The sequence below is a fragment of the Girardinichthys multiradiatus genome, chromosome 15 (genome assembly GCF_021462225.1).
Source record: "Girardinichthys multiradiatus isolate DD_20200921_A chromosome 15, DD_fGirMul_XY1, whole genome shotgun sequence".
Taxonomy (NCBI): domain Eukaryota; kingdom Metazoa; phylum Chordata; class Actinopteri; order Cyprinodontiformes; family Goodeidae; genus Girardinichthys; species Girardinichthys multiradiatus.
This window is the reverse complement of record NC_061808.1, coordinates 39,333,866-39,356,448: the sequence shown is the minus strand read 5'-3', so window position 1 is coordinate 39,356,448 and position 22,583 is coordinate 39,333,866. Positions and strand designations below refer to the sequence as shown.

The 22,583-nt window shown below is 42.2% G+C and overlaps 1 protein-coding gene and 1 long non-coding RNA gene across 4 annotated transcripts in view; one reads left to right on the top strand and one right to left on the bottom strand.

Moving 5' to 3' along the window:
* Positions 1–8,131, bottom strand: part of LOC124881601 (gamma-aminobutyric acid receptor subunit rho-1-like) — a 96,393-nt gene extending 88,262 nt beyond the window's left edge. For all 3 annotated transcript variants that reach the window (XM_047387231.1, XM_047387229.1, XM_047387230.1), the window contains exon 1: positions 7,656–8,131. In XM_047387231.1, coding sequence (XP_047243187.1) covers positions 7,656–7,759 — 104 coding nt within the window. In that variant the 5' untranslated portion in view covers positions 7,760–8,131. The remainder of the gene's footprint in view (positions 1–7,655) is intronic.
* LOC124881602 lies at positions 7,776–14,470 on the top strand. The gene is made up of 3 exons (XR_007041697.1): positions 7,776–7,870; positions 14,169–14,241; positions 14,390–14,470. It is a non-coding gene; the product is annotated as an uncharacterized LOC124881602 (long non-coding RNA).
* Positions 14,471–22,583: the final 8,113 nt, after the last annotated feature.

Genomic DNA, 22,583 nt, shown 5'->3' with positions numbered 1-22,583 from the left:
CCTGGACACAGTGCAGGTGTGGGAGACAGGACTCTGGCAACAATAACATCAGTCTTGGACAATATCTCCCACCCTATGCATGAAGCAATAGCAGAACTGAAGAGCTCCTTCAGTGACAGACAGCTGGATCCTGGGTGCACAACCAAGCGTTATCACAGATCCTTCCTCACAGCAGCTGTTAGACTTTAGAACTATCACTGTTCTTAACAAACTCAATAAGTAGTTTATATCCCTGCTGTTACTTGCACAGGGTTTTCAGTTCTTGTAAATAGTTTGTTGCTTTACATTCATACACAACTAGTACCTTTTTTAAAAAGTACCCTACTCAGTTGCACATTTCTTTTAATATGAGTATGCAATGCTTAATAACTACAATTTTTTGCAATTATGATTAATTAATTATGAATATTTATTACAAATTCTAATTAACAATTATAATGAATCATATAGAATTCCTATCATCATCATCCACAACCACAACACTTGGATATTTAAAATATACTATGAAATTGTGATTGTTGAGCAACTAGCACTTAATAATTATTAAAATTTGCATTTAATAAATTATAGCATTTAACCATGCACCGGCAAGAGGTCTGATGAAAATTTAAAAGAGAGTTCATATTTCTGCTATTTTAGCTTCCCTTAATTGGCACCCTGTTAAATTCAGAATAGAATTTAAAATTCTCCTTCTCACATATAAAGCCCTTACTTTGTTCTCAGACTGCAGGTTTACTGGTGGTTCCTAGAGTCTCTAGAAGTAGAATGATAGGCAGATCCTTTAGTTATCAAGCTCCTCTCCTGTAGAACCAGCTCCAAGTTTTAGTCCATGAGGCAGACACCCTGTCTACTTTTAAGGCTAGGCTTCAAACTTTCCTTTTTGATAAAGCTAAGAGTGGCTTAGGTTATCCTGAGCTATTTCTGTAGTTTTGCTGCTATAGGCTTAGACTACTGGAAGACATAATGACCACTTTCACTCTCTCTGCTACATTCTCATGCTGCTCTCCAATTTTGCGTTATTTGCTGTTATTTCAGCTTTAAGCTCTATGTTCTCTTTCAGGTTTTTTCTCTTTCTAGAAACTACATCTGACCTGGCTCTGTGTTTTGCTCTTGCACCTTCCTGGAGGGGGACATCAGCCAAGCTGCTGCTGCCAACAACTTAATGCTGACCTTATACAGATGATACACTTGGCCCTGTCTTTCAGTGTTAACCCTGTCTCTCTTAGACATAGTTACTGACTCAGCGTCTACTGTGACTAACTGTCTGTGCTCTCTTTCATACTCTAGACTTGAAAACTGGCTCAGAGTTCATCTGCTTAGCTGTCTTTCTCTCCTACATGAAGCCTCTAAACAGCTACAACCATTAATGTTTCACTTTTCTTTCCTATAGAAGGGTCATTTCACTGAGTGGGTGTCATTTGCTTGTAGTAAGTCTCCAAAATTAAATTCATGTTTTATATATTTTTTAAATGGAATATAGTAATATACATATCTAACTATTAAAAATCAACATTGGTCAATCTCAAATGATTTTATTTCATTTTTATAGGATTTTTGACTCAAAGATGGTTGCATTTTTTTTCAGTCCTGTTACCAAAACTCATGTGACATTAAAAAGGCATGTTTAAAACCATATGAAGTAATTCCATTGTTAATCCCTGAGAAAGTCTTTATTTTTATGGAATGGTTGATTATCCCCGAACCCGGTGGTGGACAGCGGCAGTAAGGGGCGCTGTCAAGCTGAAGAAGGAGTCCTATCGGCTGTGGTTGGCTTGTGGGTCTCCTGAGACGGCTGACGAGTACCGTGAGGGTGACCGGAGGGTGTGTTCCAACTACAGGGGGATCACACTCCTCAGCCTCCCTGGTAAGGCCTACGCCAAGGTATTGGAGAGAAGAGTCCAGCCGATAGTCGAACCTCGGATTCAGGAGGAGCAGTGTGGTTTTCGTCCCGGATTGGAACACAGGACCAGCTTTATACCCTCTACAGGCTGGACGTGGCCGCAGGAAGAAAATTGATTAAAAAACAAAGAGAGGGATAATACAAACGGCAACAAAAGAGCCCAGAAAAACTTCTAAAGAGATTAAAGGTGAACTTCAAGCTCAAGGAACATCAGTGTCAGATCGCACCATCCGACGTTGTTTGAGGCAAAGTGGACTTAATGGGAGACAACCAAGGACAACACCATTGTTGAAAACAAATCATAAAAAAGCCAGACTGGAATTTCTCAAACTACATGTTGACAAGCCACAAAGCTTCTAGGAGAATGTCCTATGGACCTATGAGACAAAAATTGAACTTTCTGCCAAGGCACATCAGCTCTATTTCACAGATGGAAAAATGAAGCATATGAAGAAAAAACCACTGTCCCTACTGTGAAAATTGGAGGAGGCTCTGTTATGTTCTGGGGCTGCTTTGCTGCATCTGGCACAGGTTGTCTTGAATCTGTGCAGGGTATAATGAAATCTCAAGACTATCAAGAGATTCTAGAGAGAAATGTGCTGCCCAGTGTCAGAAAGCTTGGGCTCAGTCGCAGGTCATGCAACAGGATAATGACTAGAAAACACACAGCTAAAAACACCCTAGAATGGCTAAGAAGAAAACATTGGACTATTCTGAAGTGGCCTTCTATGAGCCCTGACCTAAATGCTATTGAGCATCTTTGGAATGAGCTTAAACATGCCATCTGGAAAAGGCACCCTTTAAACATGAGACAACTTGACAGTTATAGGAATCATTTGATTGCAGTGATTGCCTCGAAAGGTCGTGCAACAAAATATTAAGTTAAGGGTACCATCATTTTGTCCAGGCCTGTTTCATGAGTTTATTTTTTTAAATAATTCTGTTGAAGCATGTTTGAAAAGGTAATTTTTATTAATCTTTCCTATCATATATCTTAAATTTGTAATTAGATCACATGCAGGACACTTTGCTTAGTAAGAAATTGTATTTTACAATTAGTCTTCATGTGCATAATGAATATACACTCACCATATACACTCCAACTGCTCGTTAACGCAAATTTCTAATCAGCCAATCACATGGCAGCAACTCAATGCATTTAGGCATGTAGACATGGTCAAGACGATCTGCTGCAGTTCAAACTGAGCATCAGAAAGAGGAAAAAAGGGGATTTAAGTGACTTTGAACGTGGCGTGGTTGTTGGTACCAGACGGGCTGGTCTGAGTATTTCAGAAACTGCTGATCTTCTGGGATTTTCACGCACTACCATCTCTAGGGTTTACAGAGAATGGTCTGATAAAAAGAAAATATCCAGTGAGTGGCAGTTCTGTGGGCACAAATGCCTTGTTGATCCCAGAGGTCAGAGGAGAATGGCCAGACTGGTTGGAGCTGATAGAAAGGCAAAAGTAACTCAAATAACCACTCGTTACAACCAAGGCATGCAGAAGAGCATCTCTAAACGCACAATACGTCGAACATTGAGGCGGATGGGCAGCAGAAGACCACATCGGGTGCCACTCCTGTCAGCTAAGAACAGGAAACCGAGGCTACAATTCGCACAGGCTCACCAAAATTGGACAATAGAAGATTAGAAAAACGTTACCTGGTCTGATGAGTCTCGATTTCTGGTGCAACATTCAGATGGTAGAGTCAGAATTTGTCGTCAACAACATGAAAGCATGGATCCATCCTGCCTTGCATCAACGGTTCAGGCTGGTGGTGGTGGTGTAATGGTGTGGGGGATATTTTCTTGGCACACATTTGGCCCCTTAGTACCAATTGAGCATTGTGTCAACGCCACAGCCTACCAGAGTATTGTTGCTGACCATATCCATCCCTTTATGACCACAGTGTACCTGTCTTCTGATGGTTAATTCCAGCAGGATAACGCGCCATGTCATAAAGCACAAATTTCTTGAACATGACAATGAGTTCACTGTACTCAAATGGCCTCCATAGTCACCAGATCTCAATCCAATAAAGCACCTTTGGGATGTGGTGGAACGGGAGATTTGCATCATGGATGTGCAGCCGACAAATCTGCAGCATCTGTGTCATGCTATCATATCAATATGGACCAAACTCTCTTAGGAATGTTTCCAGTACATTGTTGAATCTATGCCACGAAGGACTAAGGCAGTTCTGAAGGCAAAAAAGTGTCCAACCCGGTACTAACAAAGTGTACCTAATAAAGTGGCCGGTGAGTGAACACCTATACATCGGTTTTAGCTTACTTTAGTTTTTTAAAACAACTAAAACTAAACATTTTCATATCAGAATGCCATGTTCACAAATATGCACTGTTATGTTTGGTGCTGTTTTTGTCCAGTTGTACAGAGTACAGAGACCATGTTTCTATGTTCAATTAATGTTAGTTGGGCCTACTGGCTGTATCAGTTTGCCAAATCCACTATGACTTGTCAATCTCCTGTAGCTTTGCCAAGATTGGAGTAAACTTTTAGATTTTGCGTCAGTTATACAATAGCAGCTAAGGTGCAAGTTAAGCCGGAGTGTGTCTTCACTCAGTCTCACCCACATGACTTGCCAGAATATTTTTGTTTTATATTATAGTAATTGGTCTGGAGCTTTTCCCAGCACTGTGGTGTGTGGTAAAGTCCGTGGCTCATCATACTGTGTTCTCTGTTCTACCTCAGCCAATACTCTCCCATGCTGCTGATATACAGCTGAGCATCAATGAACAGTAGTCGGTTCATGTCACACTTTGGACATGCTCAGCCAAGAAAGCCAGTACAGGGTGGAAAAACCAGTAATAGACATGGTTGTAGTTGAGCTGTCCACAATAGAGTCCATGGAAAAGACGCATAAGCTTACAATTTCAACCAAGTCACAATTGAGTTATGCAGCAGGACAATAATAAAGAACACAGCAAGTACACCTCTAAGTTGATTAAAAATAACTGAATGGAGGAACTAAAACAATTCAGCAAAAAAGAGTGCGCTAAAATTCCCCCAAGGGGATGTAAAAAACTCATTAACAGTGATTGCAAAACCTTTGATGGCAGTTGTTGCTCCAATGCCTGGCACAAGATTTAGGTGGCATATAGTTTGTTAAACTTGGTTTTGATAGCTATTTACCCTCAATAAATGAAATCATGATTAGAAAACTGCCTCTTTACTAATTTACTGAAGTTAACTCAGTTCACCTATACAGGTCCTTCTCAAAATATTAGCATATTGTGATAAAGTTCATTATTTTCCATAATGTCATGATGAAAATTTAACATTCATATATTTTAGATTCATTGCACACTAACTGAAATATTTCAGGTCTTTTATTGTCTTAATACAGATGATTTTGGCATACAGCTCATGAAAACCCAAAATTCCTATCTCACAAAATTAGCATATTTCATCCGACCAATAAAAGAAAAGTGTTTTTAATACAAAAAACGTCAACCTTCAAATAATCATGTACAGTTATGCACTCAATACTTGGTCAGGAATCCTTTGGCAGAAATGACTGCTTCAATGCGGCGTGGCATGGAGGCAATCAGCCTGTGGCACTGCTGAGGTCTTATGGAGGCCCAGGATGCTTCGATAGCGGCCTTTAGCTCATCCAGAGTGTTGGGTCTTGAGTCTCTCAACGTTCTCTTCACAATATCCCACAGATTCTCTATGGGGTTCAGGTCAGGAGAGTTGGCAGGCCAATTGAGCACAGTGATACCATGGTCAGTAAACCATTTACCAGTGGTTTTGGCACTGTGAGCAGGTGCCAGGTCGTGCTGAAAAATGAAATCTTCATCTCCATAAAGCTTTTCAGCAGATGGAAGCATGAAGTGCTCCAAAATCTCCTGATAGCTAGCTGCATTGACCCTGCCCTTGATAAAACACAGTGGACCAACACCAGCAGCTGACACGGCACCCCAGACCATCACTGACTGTGGGTACTTGACACTGGACTTCTGGAATTTTGGCATTTCCTTCTCCCCAGTCTTCCTCCAGACTCTGGCACCTTGATTTCCGAATGACATGCAGAATTTGCTTTCATCCGAAAAAAGTACTTTGGACCACTGAGCAACAGTCCATTGCTGCTTCTCTGTAGCCCAGGTCAGGCGCTTCTGCCGGTGTTTCTGGTTCAAAAGTGGCTTGACCTGGGGAATTCGGCACCTGTAGCCCATTTCCTGCACACGCCTGTGCACGGTGGCTCTGGATGTTTCTACTCCAGACTCAGTCCACTGCTTCCGCAGGTCTCCCAAGGTCTGGAATCGGCCCTTCTCCACAATCTTCCTCAGGGTCCGGTCACCTCTTCTCGTTGTGCAGCGTTTTCTGCCACACGTTTTCCTTCCCACAGACTTCCCACTGAGGTGCCTTGATACAGCACTCTGGGAACAGCCTATTCGTTCAGAAATGTCTTTCTGTGTCTTACCCTCTTGCTTGAGGGTGTCAATAGTGGCCTTCTGGACAGCAGTCAGGTCGGCAGTCTTACCCATGATTGGGGTTTTGAGTGATGAACCGGGCTGGGAGTTTTAAAGGCCTCGGGAATCTTTTGCAGGTGTTTAGAGTTAACTCGTTGATTCAGATGATTAGGTTCATAGCTCGTTTAGAGACCCTTTTAATGATATGCTAATTTTGTGAGATAGGAATTTTGGGTTTTCATGAGCTGTATGCCAAAATCATCTGTATTAAGACAATAAAAGACCTGAAATATTTCAGTTAGTGTGCAATGAATTTAAAATATATGAATGTTAAATTTTCATCATGACATTATGGAAAATAATGAACTTTATCACAATATGCTAATATTTTGAGAAGGACCTGTACAGTAAAACATATGGCTGTGTTAAGCAGTTGTGTTGTCTTTTTATCTATTTACTGTTTGTTTGACTACAATGTTTTAAGTGTAAAACAATTCCTGTTTGTTGTTTGAAGATCAACAACACTTCACTATGTGTTTTATTGTATTTTGAGGAACATTAAGTACAAAGAGAACAATCCAAACAGGAGTTTGTTAAAACAGTGCAATAATAGTCAAAACAAACAATTCTGCTCTCAAACAGAAAATGTAAACTTGATATATAACCTTATAATTCCACCACAGAAAATGTGGAGTTTCGGTGAAATTTAAGTCATCCATAATTGTTCACTTATGTGCCATTCCAGATGTACTTCCTGTTGTGCAACCTGATGTAAACAGAAATTGTAAACTTGAGTGGAATTTAATTGGAGATCACTGACAAAGAAAAGCAAAAATTAAATGCAAAGAATATTCAGCAGGTCAGAAATGTTTAGGTTGTGGATCTAAAAAGTACTCCATTTGATATTGCCATGTGCTGCATTGTATTTCCTTTTATTCTCAACAATGATTTTTCACTCTACTAGGACACACCTCTGAAACTGTCTTTTGCTTTTACAAATAAAATTTACAAAAAACATTATTTGACTTAAAAAATATTTCCAGTTACTGGATAGCTCAAAACTGAGGTTTGAACTTCTCCAATCACTCAGATCTAATCATCAAAGCCAAAGCTTTAGTTAACAAGTAAACCACTTTTTTCTGACATGAAGGTGCTATCACCCCTTGTTTTACTGACTTTTCTATTTAAGCTCTTTGGAAATTACACAACATCCGCTATAGTGAGGCATTGTGCTTTGCAGAATACTACTGACAAAGCAATATTAAACTTATACAACTAGAAGACAAGCCTTCCCTGAAATTTTGGTCAATCTGCACTGACCTGAATTGTCTATACGGGTGCAGACTTTGCCCTCTGCGGCGCTTGTGCCCAGATACCCCGACGATCCAGAGCAGCATGATGAGAAGCACCACATCCGTATGCATGATGTCAACAATCACAGCCGTTTCCTCCAAGAGACTCAAATGTGCAGCTTATTCCCGAATATCTCAGCGACCAGGATGTACGTTTCTAGCATGGCTCGCTCCGACAACATAGTAAGAATTTATACATAAACGTCAAGGACTTTAATCTCTTAGACGACAGGGATGCAGTTAGCTTCCAAATCTCCACATGGCACGGATTTACTCTGTGTACGCCCACAGGAGTCAATAAAACCGCAGCGTAGCACATGTTGATCCTAAGTGAGAGAGGAACGTTTTTAAATGAAAAGATGTACGGATTGCAGGAGCGCCATGATCACACACGCCTACCCACTTTGACAACAAATACAAGTACCAGGGACAGCTTTGAGTTAACGCAGCCATTTGTTCGGATATTTGTCATTGTCTTTCTCACACACTTCACTTTCTGTTCAAGCTCTGGGGGGATTGCTCCAGCCTCTTGCTGCAATCCACGACGGGTGAGGGGTACACCCTGGCTATAGTTTATTGGAGGGCCACCTGATATTAATTTTGAATGACAAAGACGCATCATTTTCACAGTGGGTGGGAGCTGGAAAACCAAGCCTGGAAGGAGGAGAATGTAGGTCGCGGGTGTTAACCACCACACCTCCATGCCCCTCCCCCATTTATCTCTTTTAGTCTTATTGTATGATTCACTTTGTCTTATACTAGGACAATATGTTGCTTCTACAACTCAAACATTATGATCCATAATAACACATTAAGACATTGCTATGCCCCAGTTTGTTTCAATTACCAATAAGTGGTGTATAGAATATTATGTAACAGTCTAATCCTGTTGACTACAGTATGAACTGTAGCTGAGTAATTCCACTGGGGTTTTACATTCAAACCATAAATACCTTCTTTCCTCACTTATGCCTTTTCCCTTGTTCCCTTACATTGCAAAATAGGTAAAAAATACATGTTAAATCGGCAGGGCTGCCCTGTCACCGGTCCTGTTCATAACTTTTATAGACAGGATTTCTAGGTGCAGCCAAGGGCTGGAGGGGGTCTGGTTTGGGGACCAGTGGATTTATTCTCTTCTTTTTGTAGATGACGTGGTCCTGCTGGCCCCCTCAAGCCAAGACCTACAACATGCACTGGGGCAATCAATATACTATAATGTCATTACTAGTTACTGTTTTTATTATAGGTGTTAATGTGTTAATCCTTCAGTTTAAGAAATTAAATATCTTGTTATTTTGAAACCTTTGACAAAATTAGGTAAAAATAAAAAGTGTTTCCCTTCTTGATGTCAGGATCTGCCATTTTGGTCTTTGTTTTTGTTTACTTTGCCATTAGAGGTTTCCCTGTTCCTTTGATTAGTAGTTTCCTTTTGTCTAGTTAATATTTACTGGGATTCTTGTGCTTGTGTGTTTACTTTAGATCGATTTTCTTCTCCAAGTCTGTTATTTAGTTTAGTTCTCTTTTGTTTTGTTTCTTATGGTTATTTCCCCTCTTTGGTTTTATTTAGTTTTAGTTTCTCGTTTAGTATTCTTGTGCTTGTTTACTTTAGTTTTTTCCAGATTTAGTTCCTTCTAGAGTAACTATTTATGCTAGCTTATGTTTATGGTTTCTGTTCCCTGCTCCTCCCAGTTAGTTTAGTGTTTTTTCCCCTTAGAGTTGTCTCTAGTTTAGTTTCCCCTCCTGTCTCACCATTTACCAGCTATTGTTGCCATAGAACCTTATTCCCTCAGTTCCCTACACCTGGTATTCACACCTGCCAGCAATCATCTGATTACCTGCCTCTCTCATTCTCTTTGTTTCACTATTCACCCCTCTGTATAAAAGCTTACCGGTTTCACTTGTTCCCCATTGGTTCCTCCTGTTAACTTCCTGTGTCTCCTGCTCCAAGTCATTTGTTTATTGTTTTATTAAAGTAAAGATTCCAAAGACTATGTGGCTACTAAGCTTCTGTCTGCATCCCGGTCCCAACCAACCACAAACCCTGACACTTTATGCCTTTCTTATGGTTTTAGTGAATACACTTCACAGTTATGATCCACAAAGAGTCGGAGTCCTGCATGTTTAGAATGAGTCTCTACGTTGTTGATTTATCTCATGAGACTAACAACTTCCACAGGTGCATTCCAATGAAAAATTCATATTAGTCCGGTGCATGTATTTGGGATTCCATTAGTGCCAAAAATATGTTTATGTCTAAGGTGTCTATGTACTGTGTTTCATCTATGTGACATGCCTACTGTGTTAATCTGATCTATAGCAATTCTAAATGAATACCCGTGCTCTAAACCTTTTAACCCTTTTATGCCAAGACTTAAGGTGAAGGTCAAATGAATCCCCTCATGTATGTATATACAAACGGAAACATTTGTTTGCTTTATGGTGAAAAACAACACAGTTCAGCGATTAAATTCCAAACACTACTGTATAATAATTATAAATAACACTCGTCTAGAAGAAATATTCAGGGCAAAACCAAGCACACAGTGACCAATGCTGATGAGTTCAGCCCTGAACACCACCAATTGGTCCAGTGACACTGATCAAAGTGAATTTGCTCTTAAAAGTGTTATTGCATCTGTTAGGTGAAAATGTCATGTTTGAGATTACAGTGTTATTCGTGTTAGAAGAAGGGCAGTGCTACAAATGTTGTCACTGAATCTTAGCATGATATCAAACAGAATTAATTAGAGAATAGACTTTTAAGCCTTAATTAAGGTTTAATTCTGCTTAAGCAGGCTCATCAACTTTCTGAAGGACCACATTATAATTAATGTATTTTATGTAAAGCCATGTAGCTGTGTCCCTGTTTCTTCAAGGGTCTGCATAGCAAACATTGAAGAGGTCCAGCAGGTCCTAGAGCTGATGGCTTTTGGGTCAATCAATAAATATGGGTTTCAGGTCATTTGCGTGGCTTCTTATTTTTTTCTGCAAGCCATGTGGCCTTCATTCCATCCATAAATCTTACCAAACTGAAGCAAGCAATGCAGTTTTTTTTCTTTTTTTTATTGAAATAAATCACATTTTTCAGTATTTTTCAATATGCAAGCAATTAAGTTCATATTTGCTTTTATAAATGATCCTGCAAGAATAAGCACTTTCAAACCGCTACATTTTCTGTTTCCACCTTTGACAAATGAATTTAAAGTTATTACAGTGTGCTATACAATATTATCCACACAAAACATTACAAAATTCCTGGTCAAAGCAGGACACAATACTATAAAATATTTCTTTTAACTTGTTAAAGTTAAAAAGCAGACTGAAGACTCAGAGCTGGACTCATTAATCACGCAGGCCGAGTTGGTGGGTTTGAAGGAGGAGTTTTATAACTACAGGGGATCAAAATCCTCAGCCTTCATGGAAAGGCCTATGCCAGGATGTTGGAGAGGAGAGTCCGGCCGATTATTGGACCTGGACTTCAGAGGTGGAGTTTGCTCTTCATCCTGGTTGTGGAACACAGGGTGCTCGAGGGCTCATGGGAGTTTGCCCAACCGGTCCACATGTGCTTTTTGGATCTAGAGAAGACATTCGACCATGTCCTTTGTGGTGCCCTGTGGCCGGCACTCCAGGAGTACATAGTCAAGGCCATTTATTAGGGGTCATTCAGTCTCTGTATAAGCGGAGCAGGAGTTTGGTTTGCATTGCTGGCATTAAGTCAGACGTGTTCCTGGTGCATCTTGGACTAAAGCAAGGTCCCTGGTCCTGTTCGTAACTTTCATGGACAGGATTACTAGATGTAGCCAAGGGCCTGGAGGTGTTCTGTTATGGGGACCAGTTGATTTCGTCTTTCCTTTTTGCACATGACATGAGAGATAATACTACACCCTTTAATCAAATTTTTGACAGGTGAACTTGTTTGGAATCATGAGAGACTCCATTTTGGAAAGGAATGATAATTTTAGTTACCTTTAACTTTCCTAAAATATTTTTTCAACTTAGAGCAAAAGTTATCAAGGGGTTTTAGAGAAAAAACTGTTATTCTCCAACTGAACTCCGTGTCAACCTCAAGCTTCAACCTCATCCTTCTGATTCAGTCTCCATACTGTGTGTGTGTGTGTGTGTGTGTGTGTGTGTGTGACACAGGCAATAAAAAGTGATTTAAGCTCTCCCTAACCCCTCCAAAGTGTCAAGACAGAGGTTCATGAACAGGTGAGTCTGGTATATGTCCAAGTGGCCTGCTGCATGTCAAAGGTTACTGGCTTCTCATCGGTAAATACATGCTTCTAAGAATGAAAGTGTTGTTTTGGGATATAGGGATTGTTTATACAGACATCTTCCCATGTCAGAGCTAAGTGAGCTATGTAACCTTAAGTGCAACCCTTTAGACATCTGGGGCAGTCCACATAAACAAGTTAAAAATGAATATGTAATTCGGTAAATGGACCTCTTCAGCATTTCGGCACGTTGGCAATACAAAACACGTTAGTTTCACAGGACTTTCAGAGCAGAAAGATCCGTGTTTTCTACAACCTCAACAATCTTTAATATTGTTAAATATATACAGGTCCTTCTCAAAATATTAGCATATTGTGATAAAGTTCATTATTTTCCATAATGTCATGATGAAAATTTAACATTCATTTATTTTAGATTCATTGCACACTAACTGAAATATTTCAGGTCTTCAGTCAGTCAGTCATTTTCTACCGCTTATTCCATAGTGGGTCGTGGGGGAGCTGGTGCCTATCTCCAGCAGTCTATGGGCGAGAGGCGGGGTACACCCTGGACAGGTCGCCAGTCCATCGCAGGTCTTTTATTGTCTTAATACGAATGATTGTGGCATACAGCTCATGAAAACCCAAAATTCCTATCTCACAAAATTAGCATATTTCATCCGACCAATAAAAGAAAAGTGTTTTTAATACAAAAAACGTCAACCTTCAAATAATCATGTACAGTTATGCACTCAATACTTGGTCGGGAATCCTTTAGCAGAAATGACTGCTTCAATGCGGCGTGGCATGGAGGCAATCAGCCTGTGGCACTGCTGAGGTCTTAAGGAGGCCCAGGATGCTTCGATAGCGGCCTTTAGCTCATCCAGAGTGTTGGGTCTTGAGCCTCTCAACGTTCTCTTCACAATATCCCACAGATTCTCTATGGGGTTCAGGTCAGGAGAGTTGGTAGGCCAATTGAGCACAGTGATACCATGGTCAGTAAACCATTTACCAGTGGCTTTGGCACTGTGAGCAGGTGCCAGGTCGTGCTGAAAAATGAAATCTTCATCTCCATAAAGCTTTTCAGCAGATGGAAGCATGAAGTGCTCCAAAATCTCCTGATAGCTAGCTGCATTGACCCTGCCCTTGATAAAACACAGTGGACCAACACCAGCAGCTGACACGGCACCCCAGACCATCACTGACTGTGGGTACTTGACACTGGACTTCTGGCATTTTGGCATTTCCTTCTCCCCAGTCTTCCTCCAGACTCTGGCACCTTGATTTCCGAATGACATGCAGAATTTGCTTTCATCCGAAAAAAGTACTTTGGACCACTGAGCAACACAGTGCTGCTTCTCTGTAGCCCAGGTCAGGCGCTTCTGCCACTGTTTCTGGTTCAAAAGTGGCTTGACCTGGGGAATGCGGCACCTGTAGCCCATTTCCTGTACACGCCTGTGCACGGTGGCTCTGGATGTTTCTACTCCAGACTCAGTCCACTGCTTCCGCAGGTCCCCCAAGGTCTGGAATCGGCCCTTCTCCACAATCTTCCTCAGGGTCCGGTCACCTCTTCTCGTTGTGCAGCGTTTTCTGCCACACTTTTTCCTTCCCACAGACTTCCCACTGAGGTGCCTTGATACAGCACTCTGGGAACAGTCTATTCGTTCAGAAATGTCTTTCTGTGTCTTACCCTCTTGCTTGAGGGTGACAATAGTGGCCTTCTGGGCAGCAGTCAGGTCGGCAGTCTTACCCATGATTGGGGTTTTGAGTGATGAACCAGGCTGGGAGTTTTAAAGGCCTCAGGAATCTTTTGCAGGTGTTTAGAGTTAACTCGTTGATTCAGATGATTAGGTTCATAGCTCGTTTAGAGACCCTTTTAATGATATGCTAATTTTGTGAGATAGGAATTTTGGGTTTTCATGAACTGTATGTCAAAATCATCCGTATTAAGACAATAAAAGACCTGAAATATTTCAGTTAGTGTGCAATGAATCTAAAATATATGAATGTTAAATTTTCATCATGACATTATGGAAAATAATGAACCTTATCACAATATGCTAATATTTTGAGAAGGACCTGTATATATATATATATATATATATATATATATATATATATATTGTTTCTCTTTTCTTAGAACCCACAACTGATGATCTAGAGGATTTCATCTTGACACAATCGGAATGTGGTAATTAATATTAAGAGCAACAACATTTTATAGTTAACGAATAAGTCAGCTAACATTGAACAAAATCTACTTATAGATTTAACGAGAGGCGTAAACCCGAATGATGACGTTGGAGGGGTCAGCGGCTGGAATCAACCTTCCCCCCCGAGGTGAGTAAAAATAGATATAAAAATAACAATAATATCTATGTATATATATATTTTTAAGCAAGCATAATTTTCTATAAAGACTCGTCTTGTTTTTTCCCTAGCTGATATGTACGTCAATAAAATAATATCATATAAATCTGTTTTACAGATTCCCCCAAAGATGCAACCCTGAAGCCGCCCACCAGAAAGTCACTTTTCAAAGATCAAGACAGCGTTCAACACAAGAGCATCAGTCCAGTACAACAAGAAGCGAAATCTGGAGCTACTAACATACACCCCCGTCCCCTGAGTAAGTTAAAAAAGTTATAGTATTTCAAAATTCGTTTATAAGCCTACAAGTTTTAAAGTTATTGGAGTTCACTTCCCCATTAAAAACTTGTTTATTTTAAAACTATTATTATTATCGTTTATTTATGAGCGCTGTGCTGCGCAGCGTAAGGTAACTTTGTTTTATTTAGTTTTTACAGAATATTTAACCCCGGTCAAAAGGCAGCGGCTCTCTGCTCTGCATACCAGAGCAACGCTTGTGAGAGGTTTAATGAGCGGTACGTTTAATTCTTACCTACTGAATTAATTTGAATTGCCTTTTTACTCCACAAGTTTTTTGACGAAAATTCATGATTGTGCTGGGTTTGAGGCCCGTAGTGTGGGAAACTACGAATTCTGAAAGCGGTTTCAAATAGGGTTTGAGTCCCTTTGAGCAGGGTTTGAGTCCCTTTGAGCAGGGTTTGAGTCCCTTTGAGTAGGGTTTGAGTCCCTTTGAGTAGGGTTTGAGTCCCTTTGAGCAGGGTTTGAGTCCCTAGAGTTTTATGTTTAAAGGAGTCAGAAGCTAAGATCGGGCAAAACACAAAGGTTTGAATGCTGTGTTTTATTTGTGTTCTGTCTCGATAAAACCAGATTATAGATGTGATAATTCATAAAACACATAGTCTGAAGTCCCGTGAAGCTATAAGTTACTGTGAACAGGTTGTATGAATCTGTAAGACCAGTAACAGTGAGAGCATGACTGTGAGTTATAAATGACATTTGTAACACGACCAGCATGAGAAAACTATGAGCTGAAATAGGATAATTCAGCAAGAATAGTCAGACTTGGAGGACATCTAGTGGACTCCAGAGAAAAGTACATAATACACAAACACATAAATCGTATGAGCTGTGCACAGAAAACATAATCTGTGAGACAGACGTCAGGCGGAGTGAGTGAGAGCACGAATGGAGAGACAACGCTGCAGTCGGCAGAACTCTCATAAGAGGTTGAGTGAATGCAATTATTCTGTGTGGGAAACCTAGCGGTGTTAACAAAGGACAGATAATTGATTGCTGTTGACTGAATGTTTCATGTAGTAAATTACATTGTGGTGTCTTGAGAATTGAAACTCGGGACATAGCATGCCATATCTTCCGGCTGGCCACAATACATAAAAGTGTAAAACATGGACCAGTTTGATAGGGAGACTGATGACTCAGGGTGGGGGGCAGAGGCACCGGTTTGGAAAACGTTTAAGGAACAGGTGTATGTTGTAAGACAGCTGGTGCAGCAGACTCAGGAGGAAAAACAGGCTGAAAAGTTGATTAAGAAAATGAACCGGAAAATACAAGAGGAAGTGGAGAAAGATGATATAGATGAAAAAACCAGAAAGAATGTTGGCAGATGGTTTTGGCTGAACATGAAGAAAGCTAAAAAAGAAAACGAGTTGGCAGAAGAGAAAAGCAAAGACAGTGGTTGGTTTAAAGGCAAGTTTAAAGAGACAAGGGACAAGGCAGCAAAAAATGAGACATTCTGCTCTCAGATGGTGTTAATATGGCAGGGAGGAAAATATGCAATGTTTGATAAACTTGACACCACACATACAGAACCACACACTGACAGGAATAAGGAAACAGCTGACAAACCACTGCCCTATGCACCTCCCCCGCCGTTTGCTCAGCCTCCTCCCCCTCCTACATCTCCTCCCACAGGGCTGTACCCTGTACTTGACGTCAAAGAAGGGCATGTAACTGTTCGTGGGTTGTCCAGCCCACAGGCTGCTCTCACCTCTTGTCCCGCCCCTACAGCTCCACAAAAAAAAACCAAAAGGACTTCATTTATTTCTTATCTGAATCACAAGACTCTCTGTCTGTAACTGACCCAGCTTCCTCTGAAGCACTCTCTGTTGGCTCTCATACTCCAGTAAAACCAAATGAGTTTAAGCTAAGAAGATTGCGAGAAATCTTGGATGGTGTAACAATTCCCATCCCAACTTTATCTCCATCTCAGCACCATCCCTCACCCCGTTCACCCTGCACAGATTATTCACCCCAAAGCATGACCATGGCAACACCTGCCCCATCTAAGCAAGTAGGCTCAGTGACTGTTGCTGTGTGTGGTGACTGGCGGCCTGATGGCACACTTCCACCACAGACATCTACTCCTTGGGCTTCACCCACCCCTAGTGTAGAATGTGAAGCCCAGGAAAACGATGAAGCCGTCTCAAACCTACATGAACCACCAGAAGACACACCTGAGCGCAGTGCCCCCCAACCAGAAACTCAAATCATGCAACCACGCCTCCTCTGCAAGGTGGCATCAAGAGAGGAGCCTGGGTTCTATAAAAACCAGATGCCCCTGTTCCATCAGCCTGGAACCGGGGGCCAGCGCAAATATAAGCCTTTTTCCCTGGGGGATCTTACCACACTCTGTGACAAGCTCCCACCCATAACTGAGGGGGCTTCTATTTGGTTACAAACTTTAGATTCCCTGACGGCAGGCAGCACTTTGGCTCTAGGTGACTACCGCGCGATTGCAGCACGTTGCATGAAACCACACACCTGTAGAGAAGTTGAAACTACAGCTCACACCACCTTCGCCCTAGATTCAGACACTTTCACTCGATATTCCCAGTGGATAGGGGACGCGCTAAGGGACCTATACCCTGTAACCAGGGGGTGCACTATCCCTAAATTTTAATGGAATCCAAACACCAATCCAAGAGAATATTTGGATTAATGCAAATCCGTCTGACAAACACAAACAGGAACCAATCCAGCCAATGAGGGCTCACAGAGGGATTGGTTCAGAGACGCTGTGCTGAGAGGCTTACCCACACAGGTTAAAACCAACATGGAAGACAATCCTGATTTGCCAGGGGCTGATAGTGGAACGTGGGATCGCCATTTAATTCACCATCTATCTAAAATAGGAGAGGAACATAAGAAGGATGAGGAAGAACTTAAAGCGTTACTAAAAATGCAGTTAGCTGAAGCAAAACAAAAAGCAGGGGAAAAGAAAAAAGAGAATAAAACCACCAAAATAATGTACAGGTCCTTCTCAAAATATTAGCATATTGTGATAAAGTTCATTATTTTCTATAATGTAATGATGAAAATTTTACATTCATATATTTTAGATTCATTGCACACTAACTGAAATATTTCAGGTCTTTTATTGTCTTAATACAGATGATTTTGGCATACAGTTCATGAAAACCCAAAATTCCTCTCTCACAAAATTAGCATATCCTTAAAAGGGTCTCTAAACGAGCTATGAACCTAATCATCTGAATCAACGAGTTAACTCTAAACACCTGCAAAAGATTCCTGAGGCCTTTAAAACTCCCAGCCTGGTTCATCACTCAAAACCCCAATCATGGGTAAGACTGCCGACCTGACTGCTGTCCAGAAGGCCACTATTGACACCCTCAAGCAAGAGGGTAAGACACAGAAAGAAATTTCCGAACGAATAGGCTGTTCCCAGAGTGCTGTATCAAGGCACCTCAGTGGGAAGTATGTGGGAAGGAAAAAGTGTGGCAGAAAACGCTGCACAACAAGAAGAGGTGACCGGACCCTGAGGAAGATTGTGGAGAAGGGCCGATTCCAGACCTTGGGGGACCTGTGGAAGCAGTGGACTGAGTCTGGAGTAGAAACATCCAGAGCCACCGTGCACAGGCGTGTCCAGGAAATGGGCTACAGGTGCCGCATTCCCCAGGTCAAGCCACTTTTGAACCAGAAACAGCGGCAGAAGCGCCTGACCTGGGCTACAGAGAAGCAGCACTGGACTGTTGCTCAGTGGTTCAAAGTACTTTCTTCGGATGAAAGCAAATTCTGCATGTCATTTGGAAATCAAGGTGCCAGAGTCTGGAGGAAGACTGGGGAGAAGGAAATGCCAAAATGCCAGAAGTCCAGTGTCAAGTACCCACAGTCAGTGATGGTCTGGGGTGCCGTGTCAGCTGCTGGTGTTGGTCCACTGTGTTTTATCAAGGGCAGGGACAATGCAGCTAGCTATCAGGAGATTTTGGAGCACTTCATGCTTCCATCTACTGAAAAGCTTTATGGAGATGAAGATTTCATTTTTCAGCACGACCTGGCACCTGCTCACAGTGCCAAAACCACTGGTAAATGGTTTACTGACCATAGTATCACTGTGCCCAATTGGCCTGCCAACTCTCCTGACCTGAACCCCGTAGAGAATCTGTGGGATATTGTGAAGAGAACGTTGAGAGACTCAAGACCCAACACTCTGGATGAGCTAAAGGCCGCTATCGAAGCATCCTGGGCCTCCATAAGACCTCAGCAGTGCCACAGGCTGATTGCCTCCATGCCACGCCGCATTGAAGCAGTCATTTCTGCCAAATGATTCCCGACCAAGTATTGAGTGCATAACTGTACATGATTATTTGAATGTTGACGTTTTTTGTATTAAAAACACTTTTTTTTTATTGGTCGGATGAAATATGCTAATTTTGTGAGATAGGAATTTTGGGTTTTCATGAGCTGTATGCCAAAATCATCCGTATTAAGACAATAAAAGACCTGAAATATTTCAGTTAGTGTGCAATGAATCTAAAATATATGAATGTTAAAATTTTCATCATTACATTATGGAAAATAATGAACTTTATCACAATATACTAATATTTTGAGAAGGACCTGTATAAAGGTGCTGTGTCCCAACCACCACAAGCTCCTCCATTTCTTGGCCACCAGGACACGTTTGCACAGAGGCCTATGACCTCTGGTCCTCATCAGGCACACGTTGGTCGTTTCAGGGGACGAGGTGGGCCCAGGGGAAGGGGATTCCAGCGAGGGCCGCCACAGAGGTGGGGGGATGCTGATGTGTGGTACTACTGTGAAGAGCCAGGCCAGTGGTCTCGTGAATGTCCATACAAGAACCCTCAAGGAGAGAATGGATGGTATGGTCCACTTGCAAGACCAGCAGGTCGCCCCCACAGAGGGAGAGGTGATCTGGGATGAGCCCAGTCTCTGGCCAGACCACCAGTGAGGGTCCCCACAGAACCCCCCTGGTCAGAGGGATTGAGGACCCCTTACTGTCCATGACGGTGGATGGACAAAGTCTTCCTTTTCTAGTGGACACTGGGGCTACATGCTCAACCATCAAACAAGCCCCTCCCAAAACTCTCTCCACAAGGACTACCACTGTCATGGGTTTTTCTGGGGCTAAACAGGTCCTACCTTACATCAAGCCCTTAAGAACTGAAATAGGAGGGCAAACTTTGAACCAGTTACTTAGTGTCCGCAGACACACCAGTAAATTTACTGGGCAGAGACATGTTGATCAAAATGGGCGCAACCATTCTGTGTGGTTCAAACGGATTACAGGTGCACCTTCCTAATAGCACCCAACTTTCATGTGGCAGCAACACACACTTTTCACATGGACAGTATTTAATCCAGCCCTTACCCGATCCTATGGCTGACATTTACTAGGTCTTGCTACACCCAGAAACCACAGCGTGCAAAGGTGTTCTCTCTTCCTTCCTTCGGTGGAAATCCTGGATCTCCACTCTAGCACCCTGTATTCCTCCCCCTGTCCCGCCGCATGTCACCCTGTTTTATGACAGAAATAACTGTGAATGCCAAGACGTAAGGGTAAGACGTGGGACATTGTCACCACTGACATTTATGTAGCTCCAGAAGGCGTTGTCGCCTCTGTACAGTTATCCAAAGAACAGGAAGGGTGGTTTGAAATGTGGGCTGATGGCGTTCCGCACGTTTCTTTAGCCCTCCATCCAGGACGTGAAGCACGTGAGTTAGGGGGGGTGTTAAAACGCTCCCTCTCCCTATAGGATTGGCACCTCTCTTCCACTCCTAACCTCTCCTATTCACCTTCAGGGAACATTTAACGCATTCTTAATTATTCCACAGATGTAGGCACCCTGGAACATGTACAGTTAGACAGACAACATGGTAGAGAAAAATCAGATCACCCACTGGCAGCTGCAGTTGTACAGAGCATGCCCTCCACACTGTGTGCAGAAAGTCCCACGGACGTGGGCCTCATACACTGTACTCCCATTACTTTTCAGCTTACTTCTGATCAACCAATCTGGAGGTCCCAATACCCTCATAAACCCGCTGCTGAACTGGGCATTAAGGACACAATTGAGGGTCTGTGGAATGCCGGTGTATTAGAGCCGGCTGACTTCCCCGTGGAATACACCTATTTTACCAGTTGAGAAAAAAGGAACAGGGAAATGGAGAATGGCACACGATTTGAGGGCCGTTAATGCAGCACTGTCCACTCCTACTGTCTCTGTTCCAAATCCTTATGTTGCTCTCACTAATCTTATCCTGAACATTCATGGTTTACATGCATTGATCTGGCCAATGCTTTCTTTTGCCTGCCTTTAGCTGAAGAATGCAGGGACATTTTTGCTTTCACCTATAGATCACATAGGTACCGATACACTCGTTTGCCACAGGGTTTTGCTCTCTCCCCAGGAATCTTTAACCAAGCTCTTAAAGACTCCTTACAGGACTGCTCACTCCCACCACATACTACACTCATCCAGTATGTTGATGACATTCTCTTGGCCACACCCACTGTCACTGAATGTTTGGAGGCTACTGCTGTAGTTCTTTCACATCTGGCCAAGACAGGCTACAAAGTCAGTAAGGCCAAACTTCAAATCTGCAGAAGACAGATGGACTTCTTGGGCAGGGTGATCTCCCAGCCAGGGACCGGTATATCCCCTGCGCATCAATCCGCAGTACATTCTCATCCAAAACCACTCTTTGTGAAAGACATGTTGTCATTTCTGGGCCTTACAGGATACAGTAGATCATTTGTCCCCGGCTACACTGATCTCAGAGCTCCCCTTAGAGACCTAGTGAAAAAACAGGGCATGAGAAATCTCACTGCCCCCTTGGAATGGACCACAGAAGCTGAAGAAGCTTTTATCACTCTTAAAACAAACGTATCTCAAGCTGCGCACTTGGCACACCCTGACTACACGCTGCCATTCTATTTGGATGTTTCTGTAACAGCACACACAGCAAATGGGGTGCTGTTCCAGAAAAAAGGGGGTACTAGAACTGTCCTTATGTACATAACTGTTATGCTGGACAACATGGAACAAAGACATCATGAATGCACCAGACATGCAGCAGGGATGGCTAAAATAATCCAGAAAACAGCCAATGTAGTTATGGGACACTCCCTCCGCATTCTCACATCACATGGAGTAGTGGCTTTTGTGAACTCAAAGACATTCACACTATCACCACTGAGACAACAGAGACTGAGCAGGGTGCTGGAAGCTCCTAGCGTCACATACACACATGAGGGCATAAATATGGCAGACAGAATGACGTCAGGAGAACCACATGTCTGTGCAGAAAAAGTGGAGTTTAATGAAAAAATCAGACCAGACCTACAAAGCACATCTCTGACAGATGCTAGAAATCTGTATACAGATGGTTGCTGTTTCAGACATGACACACAAGGGCTTAAAGCAGCGTATGCAGTGGTGGAGGACTCAGGGTCGGACTTTGTAACAGTGAAAGCGGAAAAGCTGACAGACACACAATCCGCACAGAGAGCAGAAGTTTTGGCAGTGATAGCGGCCCTAGAATTAGGAGAAGGACAAAAAATAAACATTTACACAGACTCAGTGTTAGGTATTATTTAGTCAACTCAGAGGCAAGAACGATACAGTCAGAGTTACTTGCAGCAAGGGTAGCCCACTTTGCAGTGCAACTACAAAGTTTTGACACCCTATCTCTTTATTTATATACACAATTCAACAGACAGTTCAGACAGGGTGTAAGTGTGTGAGACTGAAAGGAGGCTGGTTCTCACGGAGATAACAATGATCTCACACACACACGGAGGAAGGCATAGTGCAGGTGCCTTGCAACACAAAGTTTTTACATGAGTGATAACAAGTTTTCGCACCCATCCAACAGTCCCTCCTTTTATCACAAGTAAAAACATTTAATATAAAAACGAATAAGAAAAATACTCTGTATGAGCAGAAACCCACGGACGGTAAACAGATTATATTTTGTGGGAAATACTCCACGGTCCCGCCGCCCTCGGCAACCATTAAAAGTTAAATGTT